The sequence below is a fragment of the Ambystoma mexicanum genome, chromosome 4q, assembly GCF_040938575.1.
Source record: "Ambystoma mexicanum isolate Mex_15411 chromosome 4q, UKY_AmexF1_1, whole genome shotgun sequence".
Classification (NCBI taxonomy): domain Eukaryota; kingdom Metazoa; phylum Chordata; class Amphibia; order Caudata; family Ambystomatidae; genus Ambystoma; species Ambystoma mexicanum.
In genome coordinates, this window is record NC_090928.1 from 253068170 (window position 1) to 253085227 (window position 17058).

At 47.7% G+C, this 17058-nt stretch overlaps 1 protein-coding gene across 6 annotated transcripts in view; it reads left to right on the forward strand.

Moving 5' to 3' along the window:
* Window positions 1-17058, forward strand: part of NINL (ninein like) — a 1017292-nt gene that overhangs the window by 402257 nt on the left and 597977 nt on the right. For 5 of the 6 annotated variants that reach the window (XM_069607820.1, XM_069607817.1, XM_069607819.1 and 2 more), the window contains exon 6: window positions 11922-12112. The exons of the other annotated variant lie outside the window; for it this stretch is intronic. In XM_069607820.1, the coding sequence (XP_069463921.1) occupies window positions 11922-12112 (191 nt within the window). The remainder of the gene's footprint in view (window positions 1-11921; window positions 12113-17058) is intronic. 6 annotated transcript variants of the gene reach the window in all.

Sequence of the window (17058 nt, forward strand, 5' to 3'; positions counted from 1 at the left end):
TAGTATTTTCTTCTTCCATATTTCCATTTCCTTTTCTTTCTCTTCTTCCTCTCTTTTCCTGTCACGCTGTGCTGCTCGAGATACCCTTTCTGCTAATGCCTTCATCCTTTCAGCTTCCCGCTTCCGTTCTTCAGTTCGTTCCTTCATTTTTTCTAACTCATCCTTACTTTCCTTCCTTTCCCTCCTTCTCTCTCGTTCCTCTTTCACAAGCTGTTTGATCAGGGCATTTTGCTCATTCCTTAATTCTGCCAACATCCTCCTTAATCTTCTCCAACATCTCCTCCTCTGCTCGTAACAGCTCCCCTTCTTTCCTTTTATCTTCCTCCCCTCTTATTTCACTGCTATCCTCATCGTCCTGGTTTATTCTCCGTACTACCTCCTTTTCTTCTCCCGTTAGTGTCCCTCGCAATTTTAACAGCACCTGCGCGGCTACCAACTCATCGTGTCCTATGGTTGGAATTGGTTCTTCACTATTCTTCCCTTCCTTTGCGTGCATTTTCGTATAAATTGGGCCTACCATACTTGTCATCTCCCCCCCCTGTGTAGCTACCTGTAGCTGTATATGGTGGTGGGCTGTACGCGGGGTTCGAATACCCCTCAGCCGCCGTTAGTTGTTGCCTTACCGCTTCTAGTAGTTCCGTCACAGGATATAACCCCCCTTCTTCCTTCTTCACTACTTTCGCTAAAGGCATGTCGTCCGTCCTTTCCTTTTTTATTTCTATTTCATTTGCGATGCTAAGTTTTTCCTCCCCATCTCGGTCTCTTCCCGCACACTGTGCGCTGTCAACCTCCTTTTCCCCATTTACCTCTTCCTCCTTAATCTTCTTCCCCTCCTTCGTTTCCTCCACAGTGAACATCCCGGTTGGTCCTGGTCGAGACCCCTGGAACATCCTCCATAAGTTAAACACCTCCAAGTGATGCGCCAACTTCTTCCCCTTGTATGTGTTATGTATATGTGTCAGTAGTGAGTGTTGGACGTACGGGTCGAAACTGCCGTTAGGCGGCCAGGGTGTCGTCATTTTGTTGTCTGTTTCTTGTGTCCATTCTATGCTGTATTTGATCAATTTTTCCCTATGGGGCGATAGTGTTTTACACATATGCTGCAGCGGGGTAGTTAGGGTATTCCCCCACCCTCCCGATCCTGACCCGTATGACATGGTTACACTGTGTTGTTAGCTCCCTTCAGTATAGTTGTCGTTACCTGGCCCCGTAGTTTGGGGACTTGCGACCGTCCGCTAAAAGAAAACCAGTCAAATATGACAATTGCAGATATGTTACCTGGCCCCGTAGTTTGGGGACTTGCGACCGTCCGCTAAAAGGAAAACAGTCAAATATAACAATTGCAAATATCCTGTATTTGTTTTTCTTCCTTAATACCGTTATGGCCCCCTGCGGCCACGGCGCACGAAGCCCCCTGCGACTGCGTGCTCTGTGTGACGTGCTTATACAGCCGTCCCACTTTTCTCCTCCCCTCCTCTTCCTACCTCACTCGGCGTGTCCAGCGTTCTCCGTGCACGGTCACTTCCCACTCTCCACCTGTCCCGTATTTGGGGTGGCCGACAACCTCCGTGCGCATCCCCTGTCATCTATTCACTTCCCCACCACCCCTCAACAATGCTGTGTGGTCAAGGTATCCTATGAAAGCCCTACGGGTGACGTCACCGACTTCTTCCAAAACTACCGGTAAGATCTTTTACACTTCAGAAAGCTTGCAATAAGTTTTTGCTGTTTGTCCCCGTTAACCCCACAGCTGTCCTCTTGTTACGCCTGGAACAATGTAACCAACAATATAATCGGACTGCGCACGCTGCGTCGCCTCGCGTGTGATACGCCCCTCAACGGGAGGGCTTAATGAGCCAATTATCTTCCGTACTAGGCAACCAGTTAGCTACCACCTACAGGAAAACGTCATCCATCTATCGAGTTTCACTGCTCGATCAATAGGAATCCTCATCTACTCATTGATCAATAACCGCCAATTCGTAGGAAGCCACACCCACCCCCCTTACAGGTGGCCACGACCTAGGCCAATCAGTGTCTACGAGCAACCGCACGTGATGTTTTCTTGCTCCACCCACCCTTTTCCGTGACGTGGTAGCGGACGGCTCTCGTGCCTGTCCTGCTACCATTCCCTTCACCGTTAACACTAATTGATCAAATCTTCGCCGCACACCTTAGTAACACCTCCCACCGCCCTTATTTCATTCCTCCCCCCCTCCCTCACAATCTCACATTGCTTGTTGGGTGTGACATACTCACCAAGTTCTCTTGATGCGGGGCCGCTCGACTGCGTGCACCCCTCCAAGCGGCTCGCCACCTCCCCTCGTCTGGACCACGTCTGGACACTCGCGAACCGCGAGCGGGATACTTCTCAACCGGCTCCCGAGGGCCAATATCCGGATTGCGCTGTCCGGTCTTCTCGCAGTTCCGCGATGGTCCTGTAGTCCTCAAAAAGGGGGCAGCGGCAGAGGGGGCCGTGCCGCCGGGCCTCCTCGCAATGAGAGGCCTTGGAAAAATAAAAAGGTAGATCGTAAACAGATCTCAGCAGTGCCTCCAACTTGTCGAGGTGATTATCCCGGGGTCGGCTTGGCCGTCCGCGGACCTCCGGGCTGGGAGGCCCAAACTCCTCCCGTGTTCCCCAAAAATGAGTATGAGACACACACAAGAAGCAAGGCGGTTCTGCTGTTTATTAAAACAACGGCAGGGATGAGTCTAGGATCGTACGCGTCCGTCCAGACTCAAAATTCGTGGGGCTCGCAGGCCCTTTTTGCCACAGTAAGATGCGCTACTTGCGTCACCTGGGAAAGTTAGCGAAAAACCTATTGCCACTCCGGATTGGTTCCTCGAGTGGTAGGGTTAGTATAGCATACATATAGAGAGCAATATTAGTGGTTGAGGATGAGTCAGGTGGTATACTTGAGTTGTCGCTTCTTTTAGATAGTTGAAAATTGTTACACGAAGACCCCTGATGATTGGCTAATGTTAGTGGCGTCAGTGATGAGTGCCCCCAGGTTCTGATTGGTCCACCCGCGAGCCCCCCAGTCTGGGACCATCGTTGTTCCCAGCTCGCAGTGTACCTGTCACTAGCAACAATGTGTAACTGTGTTCGTGCAGACAATGTGCGGATTTGCTCATAGGCTTGAGAGCAGACCATTCCCATCGCTGTAGGTGTCCATCAGGTCATTTCATTGTTGCAACCTGTGTCCCAGACGTGGCACCCAGGCGACTTCTCCCTCGTGGGTCTGGCACCCTGTCAGGTTGGCTTGGTCACGTGTGGAGAGACCGTGGCTGGGGCAGAATTCTGCACATTTAAAGTTGTATTTTGCTTCTGTGTGCTTGGCTTTGCTTACAGGTGTGACCTTGGCGCTGGCTGGTAGCATACGAGTTGCAACATTGCCCCCTTGGCTGGGAGCTCTTGCTGGGCTCGTTCTGCGTGATCAGCACTTGTACTCTCGCTCATTCAGTGTTCATGGTGGTTCTTGCTTGCAGCCTACTTGGGCCTGGTTCATGGGTGGGGTTGTGTAATGCACGGCACCTGTGTTGCGGTGTGACATGGCTTCATAGGCAGTATTACATCTTCGTTATATTCTCATCACGGTGCGAGGGGTGGGAGAAGCGTCAGCAAGCGTATATGCAATTGCTTTATGCGTCTTGCGTTTCTGCATTACGGAAAAACCTGTGTGAAAAATAATAAAGATGCGCGTCAGTGGGTGTATCCGTCACCTACGTCATAGCACTGAATACATTCTTCGTGTGGGTTGGTGCGTGCGTGAGTGACCAGTGTGCATGGTGGCACGTGTGTTCTTGGCAGTTGGCTAGGTCGTCATGGCATCTCTAACGATGTGGGTGCTTGTTGTTGAGGTCTTAGTCGAGTTCATCTATGCCGCAAGTATCGGCTTGAGTAGGGCAGGCTGGTGGGCATATCCTTATGTTCTTGAACCAGGGTATTTGGTCGTCTGGTAGATAGACGAATTCATCTCGTGGCGGGTGTCTGGGCCGCGATCCTCTAGGCCATGGTCGCGAGGAGATTGGGGGGAGCTTTTTCTCCCATTCTCCCACTTCAGGTTCCATGATTCCGGTGAGGTATGCCAGGGTAGTAATGGGGCAATAGTTTTCAGGGAGTTTGGGGTTCATGGATGATTCTATGTGGAGGGGAGATTTGTCCTGTTTTGCGTGTGGGATGTATTGTACCAGGCCTGAATAGGTCATTGTGCACACAGACTGTGAGCCCAGTCTTTCACCCTCTCTTGTTTGGATTGGTGTAGACCAGTCCCTGCCCTCAGGCAGACTACTACACATCCTGTGGGTGTGGCCCTGAATCTGTGGCGGTTTTGAGGGCCAACTTGATTGGCTGGCTGCCAAATCCTTAGTTTAGGTACCCCTGAGTGTAATTGGAGGTTGGGATTAAACCAGCCCATTACTACATGGATATATCTAGGAAACCCTAGAGCTGCCCGAAAAGGTGCTGCAAAGTTGGGACCATGTCCTGCTGGTTTGCGTCTCCGTCTCGGCAGTTAAGCCTCTGTAGTCTGTTCGGTCAGGTTGCTACGCCTTTCTCGAACTATCTTCACTGCTATTAACACTAGAGGCTGGTGGGTCACTCATGTGACGTTATCTGGGGCCATCGTTGAACTGGTGTTAAGTCCCTGGGTGACTGGGTCCTGCAGCTCGACCTGCAATGGAAGACTTGTACTCACAAGATTGTTTCGATGTTCTGGAGCCATCTTTTTGGGAACTGCCACTATGAGTATAGCTACCTTGGGATGGTGGGTTATTCCCAGTTATAGACAAAAGGGCACTCAAAATGCAGTAAGCAGGGTGAAGCCCTAACAGACTAGTATTGTATCACAAAAGAGGGCAACACACAACTGTATGTCATTAAAATTAGGCAGTAGGAGACACCCATTAGGTATAAGGCAAAAATCACAAGCATTAAGTGGCCAAGGAGATGCAGGGTAAGTCGGAAGACAGGATAGTGAGGAAAAAACTGTCTGAACCTGTCCTACCCTTGAGGTTTTAAGAGAAAACCCTATCCCTAGGAAGCGATGATGTGCCGCTTACAAACAGGGAGAGACAGTAAAAGAAGTCAAAAGAGAATTCATTTTTGAAAAAGCAACAACATGAAGGTTGTTGAACTCCTGAATATCCTTGGTCACTGTAGGTCCTCACAGAGGAAGAATTGACAAAAAAAGGGAAAAGATGTAAAAATAAAAGTAAAGTTTACACCTTGGTCTAAAGATCCAAATGGATGGGTACGAATCTAGGCTGTCTTTTGTGGGCACATTACACCTTTACTATCCCATAGACAGGTCGAGATTTCCCAAGGTGACTCTACAAGTAAAATTATAGAGGAAAAGAGCTCAACACCATATTATTATATTGCTGTAGTCCAAGCTAATTAGTCCAGCAAATATCCCCTGGTGGGGATGAGGTGAGCCAATTTCAGGTGAAGACAAAACGTGAAGACAACATATAGGTCACGTTAGCCGTTCCTATTAGATGTTTAAATAGTAGGAAGGGACGTGAGACCTCATAAAAAGACATAAAACAGGTTGTGCATGGTAAAGGTAGAGTATGTTTTGGTTCTCCACCATGTAACAGCCACCATCACCATATTGCTGCCATGGGGTTTTAAATACTTTAACCCATTTTCTAGTGCCAGTGCAGGAAGGTTCATGAGAGAAACCTTAACCACTGCAACAAGATGTATTCAAGAGATGTCGTGCATCTAGGCGGCAGGAGCACATAGATCTAACAAGATCAGTGTGCATCGCGAGAAAATGGGGTAAAGTATTTAAAACCCCATGGCAGCCATATGGTGATGGAATATTGAGCATTGCAAGAGAAAATGTCCCCCTTGTTTTAGAAGACTGTCCTGATGAAAGTGGTTACACCAAAACTATACCACTGAAACCGGTAGACGGTGGTTGTTACATGGTGGAGATCCAAAACATACTGACCCTGCATCTCCTTGGCCACATAATGCTAGGGCTATTCCCAGTACCTACCCTCGGGAGGTGGGGGGGGAGTGTTTGGGGGAGAGACGTTCCCTTGGGCCTGTGGTAGTTTGGTTCTGCGGGTCCTCTTCAAATGTATTTGACCTCTGACTTAAATTGACCCAAATCTTGCTGGGCTTTCTTCCTTATTAGGACTCCTGGCTCCGGAACATTTCTTTAGGGTCTGCTCTAGCATCCCCTGGAGCATATTGTTGCCTTCTCCGACCTATAGAGTGGAACTGCGGCTAATCTGGGTTTTCACCATAACAGCCGGTCTGCCCACACTCTGTTCTGTGGTTTCCTAAAGGGCACTGTATTAACACTGAGTACTCCTACGCAGTGACATTCTAAGGTACTTACCTGAGCAATGACAGTTCTTCCTGGGTCTCCATGGGGTCACTGGAGATCTCCACCAAGACTTGGATTTTCAACTACTACCCCTGTTTTTGTGTAGCTTTTAAAATCTCTTTTATACATTGCACCTCTTGAGCTACAGTGTACCATTCCTTGCCACATGTGTTTTAGTTCCCTGGAATGCAATATGGCGTTGAGTCTGGGTAGCGTGAGCCTAACGTGTATCGTGAACATTGGTGTCCTTGTGGCTTTATTGGACGATGTGTACCCCTGTTCCCTCTCTAGGCGCTACACAACTGTGTAATATGGATATGTATTATTTATACTCCTATGTACAAGAGTGTTGAGGAACCCTGTGACTAATGTGTGTGGCTTCTTGAGTCCTGAATAAGACAGGTTTATGTTTCTGTTGTCTATAGTCCCTTTCTCATCCTACCGCTCAGTGTACATGTGACGTGTCTAGCACCAGGTATGAGGCTTGTATTTTGGTGTCAAGACCGGGTCTTAACTGTCCTCTTTTATAGTTCGACTATGCTCTGCTGTGCTATTGTTTACCAGAATACTAATGTTGATCTAATAGATATTATAAGTGTGACCGTCAAATAAAAATGTATTTTATTTCAGCATTCCAGTGTAGTGTGTTTTTTTTTTGAGTGACTATTGGGACCAACTGCACTTCACTACCGGTCTTCCTCCCACGCTTGAGTAAGCCTGACCCCTCTGCTGCAGCGACCATTAGAGAGTCTGGTCTTTCCTTTCAGGTGAAACTCGGTTCTGCCTTTAGGTTAGGTGGTTGCACATCCTTCACCAGAGTGCTGTGCACATATGTAGCTAGCGTACATGAAGACAGATCTCTTCATGCAATTTCACCAGAGCAATGTATTGCCTTTTCTTGGCCCCAGAAAGGCTTAAAATCCTCTGTGAATGATTGCTAGATCTGCCATCTTTTTTTTATGAGGCTTTGTAGCTCAGAATGGGAGGATCACTGTTGGGTAAGTTTTTTCTAATGTCCAATTGGTATTGGACTCTACAAAACTTAACCCTTGGTTTTAAGGCCCCAACTTCTAATATAGGCCTGTACTACCCAAGGTTGGTAGAGTGACAGAACAGCTAGGCTTATCTGAGGAGGAGGAATTTAAGATGTAAACTAGTACAAAGAAATTAGAACAAACATAAATCGAAAGGAACACTTACACACTTAGGGTAATATCAAAAATAGTGGTTTGTTTTATATATACACAAGGGAGTTATAGACTAAAAGAACAGTGTATCAACTAGCAACATCAAGCGCACAATTAGAATAATGACATTGTTATGTACTTTTCATATCCACAAATGGAGTGAATTCAGTCGGTTAAATAAAAGCACTTATTTAAATTAACTCTGCATTATTAGGTTAGAAGTCAAGTCAAGAATGTAAAAAGCAACTATCACAAGTAAGCAATACTGTAGCAACTCTTGTATGGTTTAGGCAGTCTTTTCCATAACTAGAAAGGAATACTTCAGTTCAGGTTTTGGAGGGAAACGAGCAGTGCCCAAGTCAAGATGTTGGAAGATTTACTTTTAAGAAACCAGCAATGCCAAATTTAATAGGAATGCTATAGTTCTGATACAAATCTTCTTGTCACAGGTAGGGCACAGGTAGGTTTGTTGTTTTTTTAAATAGTACAGGAGTTTAGGCGAACCCTTCCTGTAGGGGCACAGGCTGTTACGCCTGGGTGACTGGAAATGGGTGAACAATCAAACAGTAGAAACAGTGCTCCAAAAGCAAGGAGCGGCACAAACGGCTTAAGATAAGTTTACCCAGAGCCCCACAGTACCCTGAGAGTGAAGATGATGATGCATCTGGACTCCTTCTGGATGCACAGCTGCAAACCCAGTCTCCTAGTCCTTAGTCGTGGTGACGAAAGGGGGGGACCCTGGATGGGTTCTTGCAGCAGTCATCGAGAAAGGGACTCGCCAGACAATCATTTTTCTTACTCCTGCATTGGTACTAGGTTTTGCAGCCTTTTTCTTGGCACCAGCAACTAACAATCACCACCGATTGGAACCTTATTCTTTTCTCGGTCTTGCATTCTGGTAAGGAGACTCTGAGGAAAGGATTTGTGCTTCTGGAGGTCCACACAGATGCCACCAAATTTCCAGCGAGTTTCACCAACGGCAAGGCAATGCACTTCATGGTGGTCGACGTACCAAGGGTATTGGGATTCTGCAGCCCGGGAAGGTCGCAAGATGTTTGGGCTGGCTCATATTGAAGAATGTCTTGAGGCTGGTTATGCCTACTGTCGATTAAAAAACCAGGTCAGGACAGTTGATGTGCTTCTGCTGTTATTGGAGGTGCTGCAGGCATCTCTGGTTGGCTGCTTCGTCTGAGCTTCAGTTCCAGTGGTTGACTTGGCTTTCTGTCCCAAAAGCCTTGCTTTTTATGCTGGAACCCATTCATTCAGTCCTATGGATTTGTCAATCAACTGCGGGTGGCTGTCCTTCCCGGACAGCCAGCCTCCCAGTTCAAATTGGTTCCAGCCAGGCATACCATCCGACAAAGGCCAGAGAAGTTTCAGGCTCCTCCCTCACTTCCTGCCCCAGCAGACTGTAAAGGAGGCATGGTATCACAAGTATGACACTGACACAAGAGGAACAAGTTTCAAAACCTTTATTAAATTCTTGGGGTTTGTAGAAACTCCTCCTTTGCCCAGTAGATATGATGGGAGTAGTTAGAATCAAATAATAAAGAAAACACAGTCCTAGTCAGTCTGTCAAATTGAAATGGCCTATACTAAAATAGAAAATGCCTGCCCTATCTCTTATACAAAAAGTGTGTAAAGGGAAATGGGGATGCAAAGAAAAGTCAGTGTTATAGCATAAAGGATCAAGATGACTGAGTCATTGCTCCTCTCCATGTTGGACAGCACGGAGTAAGGCGGCCCCTGTAGACAGGAAGACACACTCTGGCTCAGGTTATCAAAAAAAAGGCAGTTCAGAACGTGGGTCAAGGCCTGCTTGACCTTCCAAGTTAAAGTCACTTAAGTTCACAAAAAAGTAATTTCACGATTCAACAAAATTTACATAGGTCTCCCTCTGTTGGGCTCAGACCTCTCAAGAAAAGTACCTGTTTCAGCATAATCTCCCTCAGCCGGTCTCAGACCTCACAATCAAAGCACTTGCAGGGGCTCCTTTCCCCAAGCTTTATTCACATTAAACAAAAGCACCTGGTGCAATGTAGATCTCCTTCTGTCGGGCTGGGACCTCGCAATTACAGCACTTGGCGCAGTTCCTTTCCTCAAGTTTTATTCACATTCATTAGGGGGTTCCCTTCCCCTAACTTATTTCATGTTCTAGGTCTCCCTCAGTCAGGCTCGGACCTTTCACTGATGTCGAAGACCTTCGAATGTGCAAGACTTTTCCACAAACCCCTGCAGGGCCGCTTTGACTTCCACTTATATTTGCCCCAGTGTCTGTTGGTCTGGGTAGTTCAAAAAAGTAATTCTCTTAAAGCTATGATATGATAGGTTATTTATAATGCGCTTAATACCCTGAGGTTTCTAAGCTCAGTACCGGGGATCAAACCTGTGGTGCTCCGTATTGTCTTGCTTCCAAGGCGAGCATGTTGCCACTGAGCTATCCTCCCAAGACATAACCTTTTAACTTCCCCTTTCATCAGGGTTAATCTTGACTATCGCATATTTTAATGTTCATTCACTTTGTTACTTTATAACGAACATCAAACATTTTACGGAGACTTTAGAGTGGGCTGTTTCCTTTCGCTGGATCACTCCGCTACTCTGCATCACTGACTTCACAGTTACCACTGACTTTAAAGTTCACTACAGGTTTGCTTTCTTTCGCGTCTCATCAGCGCGTGTGCAACCTTCAATTGTGAGATAAATGTAGTGGCTTCAATATTTCCTCGACACAAACTGGCCTTTGTCTTTTAACTCACCGGTTGTGTGCATTCTTTTATGTTCTCTGCGGCTTTGATTCATGAGTCAAAGTTAATACCACAGGCTTGTGCTTGCCTCCCCAGCTCTGTCGTTCGCCCGTGAGGGTCGCTGGCATCCTTGAAACACAATGCAGGCTTCTTCTTGTCTGGGTTCTGGCCTTCTCTGTGTATCACTCATGGTTTCCCAGAGGCAACAACCTCCTGCAGGGATGTTCAGGGTTTCCCAGCCCCTCACTCTAGTCCCTCGATCGGTCGTCCTGCTCCAGTGGGTTTGCCTTCACCACGGAAGATCTGCTCCTTTTCGTGTTCTCCATGTTCTGCCTTTTATCCATGTGGGGGGAGTTAATGGGTATCAGATGTATGTGATTAAGGTCAAGTGTCTGTCTTTGCCTGACCTTATTAACGGGACATGTCCAATGGGATATGGAAGGGTTAGCCTCTTTTCTCTCATTCCTCCTCTTCCTCGGCCGAGTGTTTGTGTAAAAAAAGGGGGGTGGGAGTTTGGATGTCAGAGAGTCCAACAAAATAGGATGGGGTATGGACATGGGAAAGGGGGGGGATACCGCGTCTCACCTTCGTTTGTCTCACCCCCTCTCCCCGAAGATCCCTCACCCATGTGATCCATCCACACTGGTCCACCCCTAGGGTCTGGATCTAAAGGCGATGCCCGTGCCCCGGCCACCTGAGAGAGATATTCCTGGGGACTAGCGGGTAAGACCCCCTTTGGTTTCTCACAAGACACACTGGAGCCTTGCGTGCTTCACATAGGGATCCCGCCAAAGGCAAAACTTGGAGGACCCACCCCCACCTGGAATTGTCAAAGAATGGCCAAGAAGGGACACACACAAGTGAAAAACGGCGATAAGAGACTGGGGCCATTTTGGGGAAATGGTCACCCATGGGTGCTGTACTGCAGCTGTGATAACCGCCTGAGGGTAACGCAGAAATGGTAGAAAAGTGTTTCCACTGCCACCTGCCATTTAGGTTTGTATGTTACTGTAACTAGAACAGTTACAGGAGCAGTGGGAAATGAGTTAGTGTATCCCCTCAGCACTCCACATAAGGTGGGGTGTGCTGATCCCACAAAATGAGTTCAGTAAGATAAAAGTATCCTAGTATCCTTGAGAACACTAGTTCTTATAGAAAAGTTGTATGAAATAAAAAGGGAAGCCCCAGCAACACTCTGCACATAGGGTGATGTGTGCTGCAATAATCCATTACAGATGCCAATAAGGAAATACTTGGAGGAAAGAATAACTCCATTCAAAGTAAAAAGAATTATAGTAGCAGAAAAATAGGGTTCCTATCTCAGAGCAAAAAGCAATGAGTGTGTGGTATGAAGGCCCACTCACTCAGGAAAATAAAGGAAAGAAATCCCAGAAGTCCAGCAAAAGCGCTGGGGTCTCTCGGGTTAAGGGGAATTGGCACAAGAAATGAATATTCTCCCTAACAAGCACATATGATTTAGGTGATCCGCCGCTTCATAGTCACAGGGTACAAGATGGAACTGACGACATGTAATTTTCTGACTCGATAATCTTTCTTGTATTATATTTCGTGTAATATTGAACCTGTTTATTTTGATGGACTTGTAGTAATATACAACTTGCATATTTTTTTAATGCTTTTAGGTGAAATGAGATCATGGAATGCTGATATACTGGATAGTCCAAGAAGAGCTTCGAGCCCTTGCTCCGATATGACGGAGAACCAGGTGCGGGACATCTGGATAGAATTAGATGTAGGGAACAATGGCTACCTCAACAAGCAGGAGCTTGCCACAGTCTGTCAGAGCATAGGGCTCAAGGACCTAAAGAATGAGGTACGTAGTCCACTTTTTCTTTTTTTTTTAAATTTGTTTTTTATTGACAGTATACATACAAGGTAGGGTGCGTCGGCAATCCCCACCTGCCATATAGCAAACAAGCAAAAGTGTCAACTTTATTTTATCTTTTAATCCCATCCCCCTAACCCCACCCTCCCCACCCCCCCAACTTTGCTCCATACCAAGTCTTGAGGTTTTGCAGGTTATAGAAGTTGCCGAGAGCCCATACGAACATCGCTATGTACATTGTTATAAACTTTGACATCGTGGGATCTGCTTGATTCAAGGCAGACTGAGGGCCAAGCTCTAACTCTGGGTCTGGTGCTGGGATGGTTACATGAAATACGTAGTAAAGCATTTTTTTTTTTTTACAGACGCATTGAAACACAGTCATCATGAAGGAGCACCGCAGTCCATTCCTGCGTAAATTCCGATACTGAGTCATTTTTCACTGCTGTAAGCTTTTCATAGGTGAAAATCGACCTTAATTTACAAAGCCATTCCTCCTTGGATGGTGCTAGAGCACTTTTCCACTTTTGGGCCAGCGCTAACCTCCCCGCCCTCAGCATGGCCCCAATGACCCTCGGGAATGCGTTCTGTTCCGTCTCCGGCATGGGGGTACCCAGGAGAATTTCCAGGGGGAATAGGGTTGGGCAGAACCCCTCTATGTCCTTTATCCAGCTGAGCAGTTCGGACCAGTATACCTGAATAACCGGACATCCCCACCACATATGGAACCACGTGCCCCTTTGGAGACATAACCTCGGACAGAAGGGGGATACCTCTACAAACATTCTGGACAGGGTAGCCGGGGGGCGATGCCAGGAATGGAGAATCTTGAAGCTGTGCTCCATGGCAGCGGTATACAGAGAACCCGTGAATATAGACTTGAATATTGCCCTCCATGTGTGGTCATCCACCATCATGCCCAGCCTGTCCTCCCAAATTTGCTTGAAGGGTTGTCTGCCCTCCAGGTTAGCCGTTATCAGTGCACTGTAAAACTTAGATAGAGAGCCCTTCCGAGAGACAATTTTAGCTATTACATTTTCAAAGGGAGTGAGGGGGCGTTTAAGGTTGTCAGCCCACCGAGGGTGAGTCAGAATTCCCTTTAAGCGTAGATACTCAAAGATCGAGGGTGGTTTGTCGCCCAATGCCTCACACAGTTGGTCATAGTCTATGAAGCCCTCTTTGCGTGATAGTTGGGAAATCCTCTCCAAACCCATGTCTGGCCATGCCTGGGTATCTCGGAAGCCTCTGGTGTCTAGATTGACTGGGGGGCCCCACAGTGATGTTAAGGGGGACGGCCAGGATGACAGTACTTTGTTATCTTTATTCGGTTTCCAGGCAGCCCATAGGGCCGCTAATGTAGGGTGTGTTCTGAGGTGGGAGGGGAGGGCTTTCGGGGAGGCCCATAGCAGGTGTCTGACTTTTTTCGGGTGGGTGTGGATATCTTCTATATATGTCCAGTATGTCCTCATATCTTCCCGCATGTGCTCCATCATCACCCGGAGCTGTGCTGCTTTATAGTATAGCCTAAAGTCAGGGAGGCCGAATCCACCATGAGATTTCGGAAGGGTCAAGGTGGAGAACTTGACTCTTGCTCTCCTCCCGTCCCATATAAACTGAAGGACTCGGGATTGTAAAACCTCGAAAAAGGCGTCAGGGATCACCACGGGGAGGGCCGCGAAGAGATACAGTAGGCGAGGCAAGATGTTAATTTTAACCGTGACCATACGCCCAAACCAGGAGAGTGTAAGTGGTGCCCATCGTTTGAGATCATTGCTAATCTTAGCCAAAATTTCGGGGAAGTTACTCTGGTATAGTAGTGAAAGGTCCCTAAGAATGCAGGTACCCAGATACCTAGTGGATACTCGTTCCATTCTTACCACCAATATTTCAGAACTATTCCCAATATCATGATCCCCCAGACCCATAGGCATAATGCTAGACTTGGACGCGTTTATCTTAAGTCCCGTTAATGCACCTTAATAGTTTATAAGCTCGAACAATCTGGGTAGTGAAACCTGGAGGTTGGTCAGGTAACCCAAGATATCGTCAGCAAATAGGGAGAGTTTAAAGTCGCAGTCCTCACAGCGTATCCCTGAGATTTCCTGGTCAGCTCTAATCGCTATGGCCAGGGGCTCCATTGCCAGAGCATATAGAAGGGGTGAAAGGGGACAGCCCTGCCGGGTTCCTCTGGACAGTGCCAGGGCTTCCGATGTGCCACCATTGATCAAAACTCTTGCCATAGGGCCATTACATAGTGCTGAGACCCACCTACAAAAAATTTCCCCCAGGCCCATTTTCTGAAGAACTCTACCCATATAAGGCCATTCGACACGGTCGAAGGCCTTTTCAGAGTCCAATGCCAGCAAGTAGCCCTCCACCCCCTGCCTATAAGTCTCGTGCATGAGGTCTAGGGTCTTCTGTATATTATCCGAACCCTGGCGTCCCGGAATGAAGCCTACCTGATCTCCATGTATTAAGGAGGGGAGGAGCTTCGCCAATCTGTTTGCCAGAAGTTTAGCCAGGATTTTAACATCCACGTTAAGAAGGGATATAGGTCGATATGATTGACACTGGGAGGGATCCTTCCCTTCTTTGGGGAGCACTACTATCAGAGCAGACATCATCGAGGGTGGAAGGGTGCCCTGAACTAGCGCTGAATTAAACATTTTAGCCATGAACGGGGCCAACGTTGACCGGTAGGTCTTGTAAAACTTGACCGTAAACCCATCATCCCCTGGAGCTGTACCACTTTTTAATGAGGATATGGTGTCTATTATCTCCTCTGGGGTTACGGGGAGTTCTAATGTACTTGCTTTTTCAGGAGAGAGACCGGGAATCGGGAGCGAATCCAGGAAGTCGTCTATCTCGGTTCCATCTCCTGCGTACTCCGAGCAGTACAGGTGCTCTTAATACAGCCGAAACTGTTCAGCTATTTTACTATCTCGAACTGTCGATTCCCCTCCCGGAGAGCGGATGGAATTCACCCTTCTACTGTTTCTGAGTTCGCGAAGCCTCCAAGCTAGTATCTTATCCGCTTTTTCCCCTTTTTCCATATACTTCTGTTTCAGAAAGGACAGTTTTCTTTCTGTTTGACCCACCTGGAGATCTGCCAATTTTGAGCGCAACCTTTGAAGCTCCTCCCACTTTCCAGGGAACATTTGCGTTTTTAATTTCCCTCCCGGTTGGATGGCCTCTATCTTTTCCTTCAATAGTTTCTCCTCATGGCCCCTCTCCCTCTTTTTCCTTGAGCCTGTTTCAATGAGAATGCCCCTAATGGTTGCCTTGAATGCCTCCCAGACTCCCTTGACCCCGACCTCCCCATTATCATTTATAGAGAAGTATTCTGTAATATCTGTTAGGAGGGATTGGCGTACTTCTTTGTCATGCAGTATGAGATTGTTACATCTCCATAGGGAGCCAGGTGGCGGGGCCGGGGGGATACCCATTTTTATTCTAACCAAGTCATGGTCCGTCCAAGGGACAACCTCCACCCCCGAGTCTGTGACCACTCCCCGAAGCGTGGAGTCCACTAGAATATAATCAATGCGGGAAAATGTAGCGTGAGTTTTTGAGAAAAATGTAAAGTCGGGGTCATGGCCTTGCTTACTGTGGTGTGTATCGCTCAAGCCCAGCTCTTCATTAACTGTTTGGAAAGCCTCAGCCAGTTTTTTGTAGAGTCGCTGATTAGGACACGGGATGGGCGAACTCCTGTCCCGTTCAGGGCTGAGAACCATGTTAAAATCCCCACCAACCAATAAAGTACCCTCCGAAAAAGCTATAATCTTCTCTCTCATCCCCACCCAGAAGCTATCTTGCCCCTCGTTTGGAGCATATACACAAACCAAGGTAAACAGCCGAGCCCTCACTTCCCCCTTGACCATGATATATCGCCCTTCCGGGTCTGCCCTCTGGGTTTTGTGTACAAAATGGGCCACAGGAGAGACCTGCAGTGCAACTCCACGTTTCTTGGCCAAGAAGGACGCTGCATACGTCTGTTCAATGGTTTTAGCCCTCAGCTTCGGTTCTTTGCCCCTAACCCAGTGTGTTTCTTGCACAAATAGGAAGTGGAGCCGGAGCCTTGAAAATTCCCTCACCAGCAGCGACCTTTTAGTGGGAGAGTTAAGCCCCCGCACATTTAACGAGCCCACTGTCAAAAATTGTAATGAATCATCCATTATAGCGATGGTGAAGGCTCATGTCTCCCTCCACAAAGTAACTAATTTCAGTGCTCCCGCAACGTTCCTGTCCCCTGCTATATTCAAAAGACAGAACTGTAGTTACGTAACAAAACAGAAGACTTGGCTTGCCCCAGCTTAAACCCCATTGAACAAACCCCAACTTTCCCCCCCCCCCCACTTCCCCCCTGAACGCCTGGTAATCCAGCGGCTTCATCCTGTCGCTGAGCCAGGCCACCAATGTCTCCCCCCCTCCGGGCTCTTGAACTCTTCAAAAACCAACAACTTGAGCCCCTCCACCCCCCTCTTGCATTTAGATTGTAAACATTTACAGCGCTCCCCCATTCGGAATAAGGTACAAACTTGACCGTGAAGCGTCCTGTGGTTCCTCAAGTGTCAGGTTGACCAGGGGATGCCGGAGCCACTCTTCTGAACTTCCTGTGGCCTCGGACTTTACGTCTCTCCCGTGGAGCCTTTGTCCCCCCCCGGGCCAACCGGTTCTCTTACACTCTCTTGCTCTCCGACCTCCATGTTTGGTTCATCCAGGAGTTCTCCCGACACCCTACGAATATCATCCTCCGTGACCAGGGCATATTTGTATCCCTCCAGTTCGAAAGAAAGTGAAAAGGGGTACCCCCATCTGTATCGGACCCCCTTGGCCTGAAGCATTTTCGTTAGCGGGGAGCACAGTCGACGTCTTGCCAGAGTGAAGGCGGACAAGTCCTGATACACTGAAATCCGGGCCCCCTCCCAGTCCAC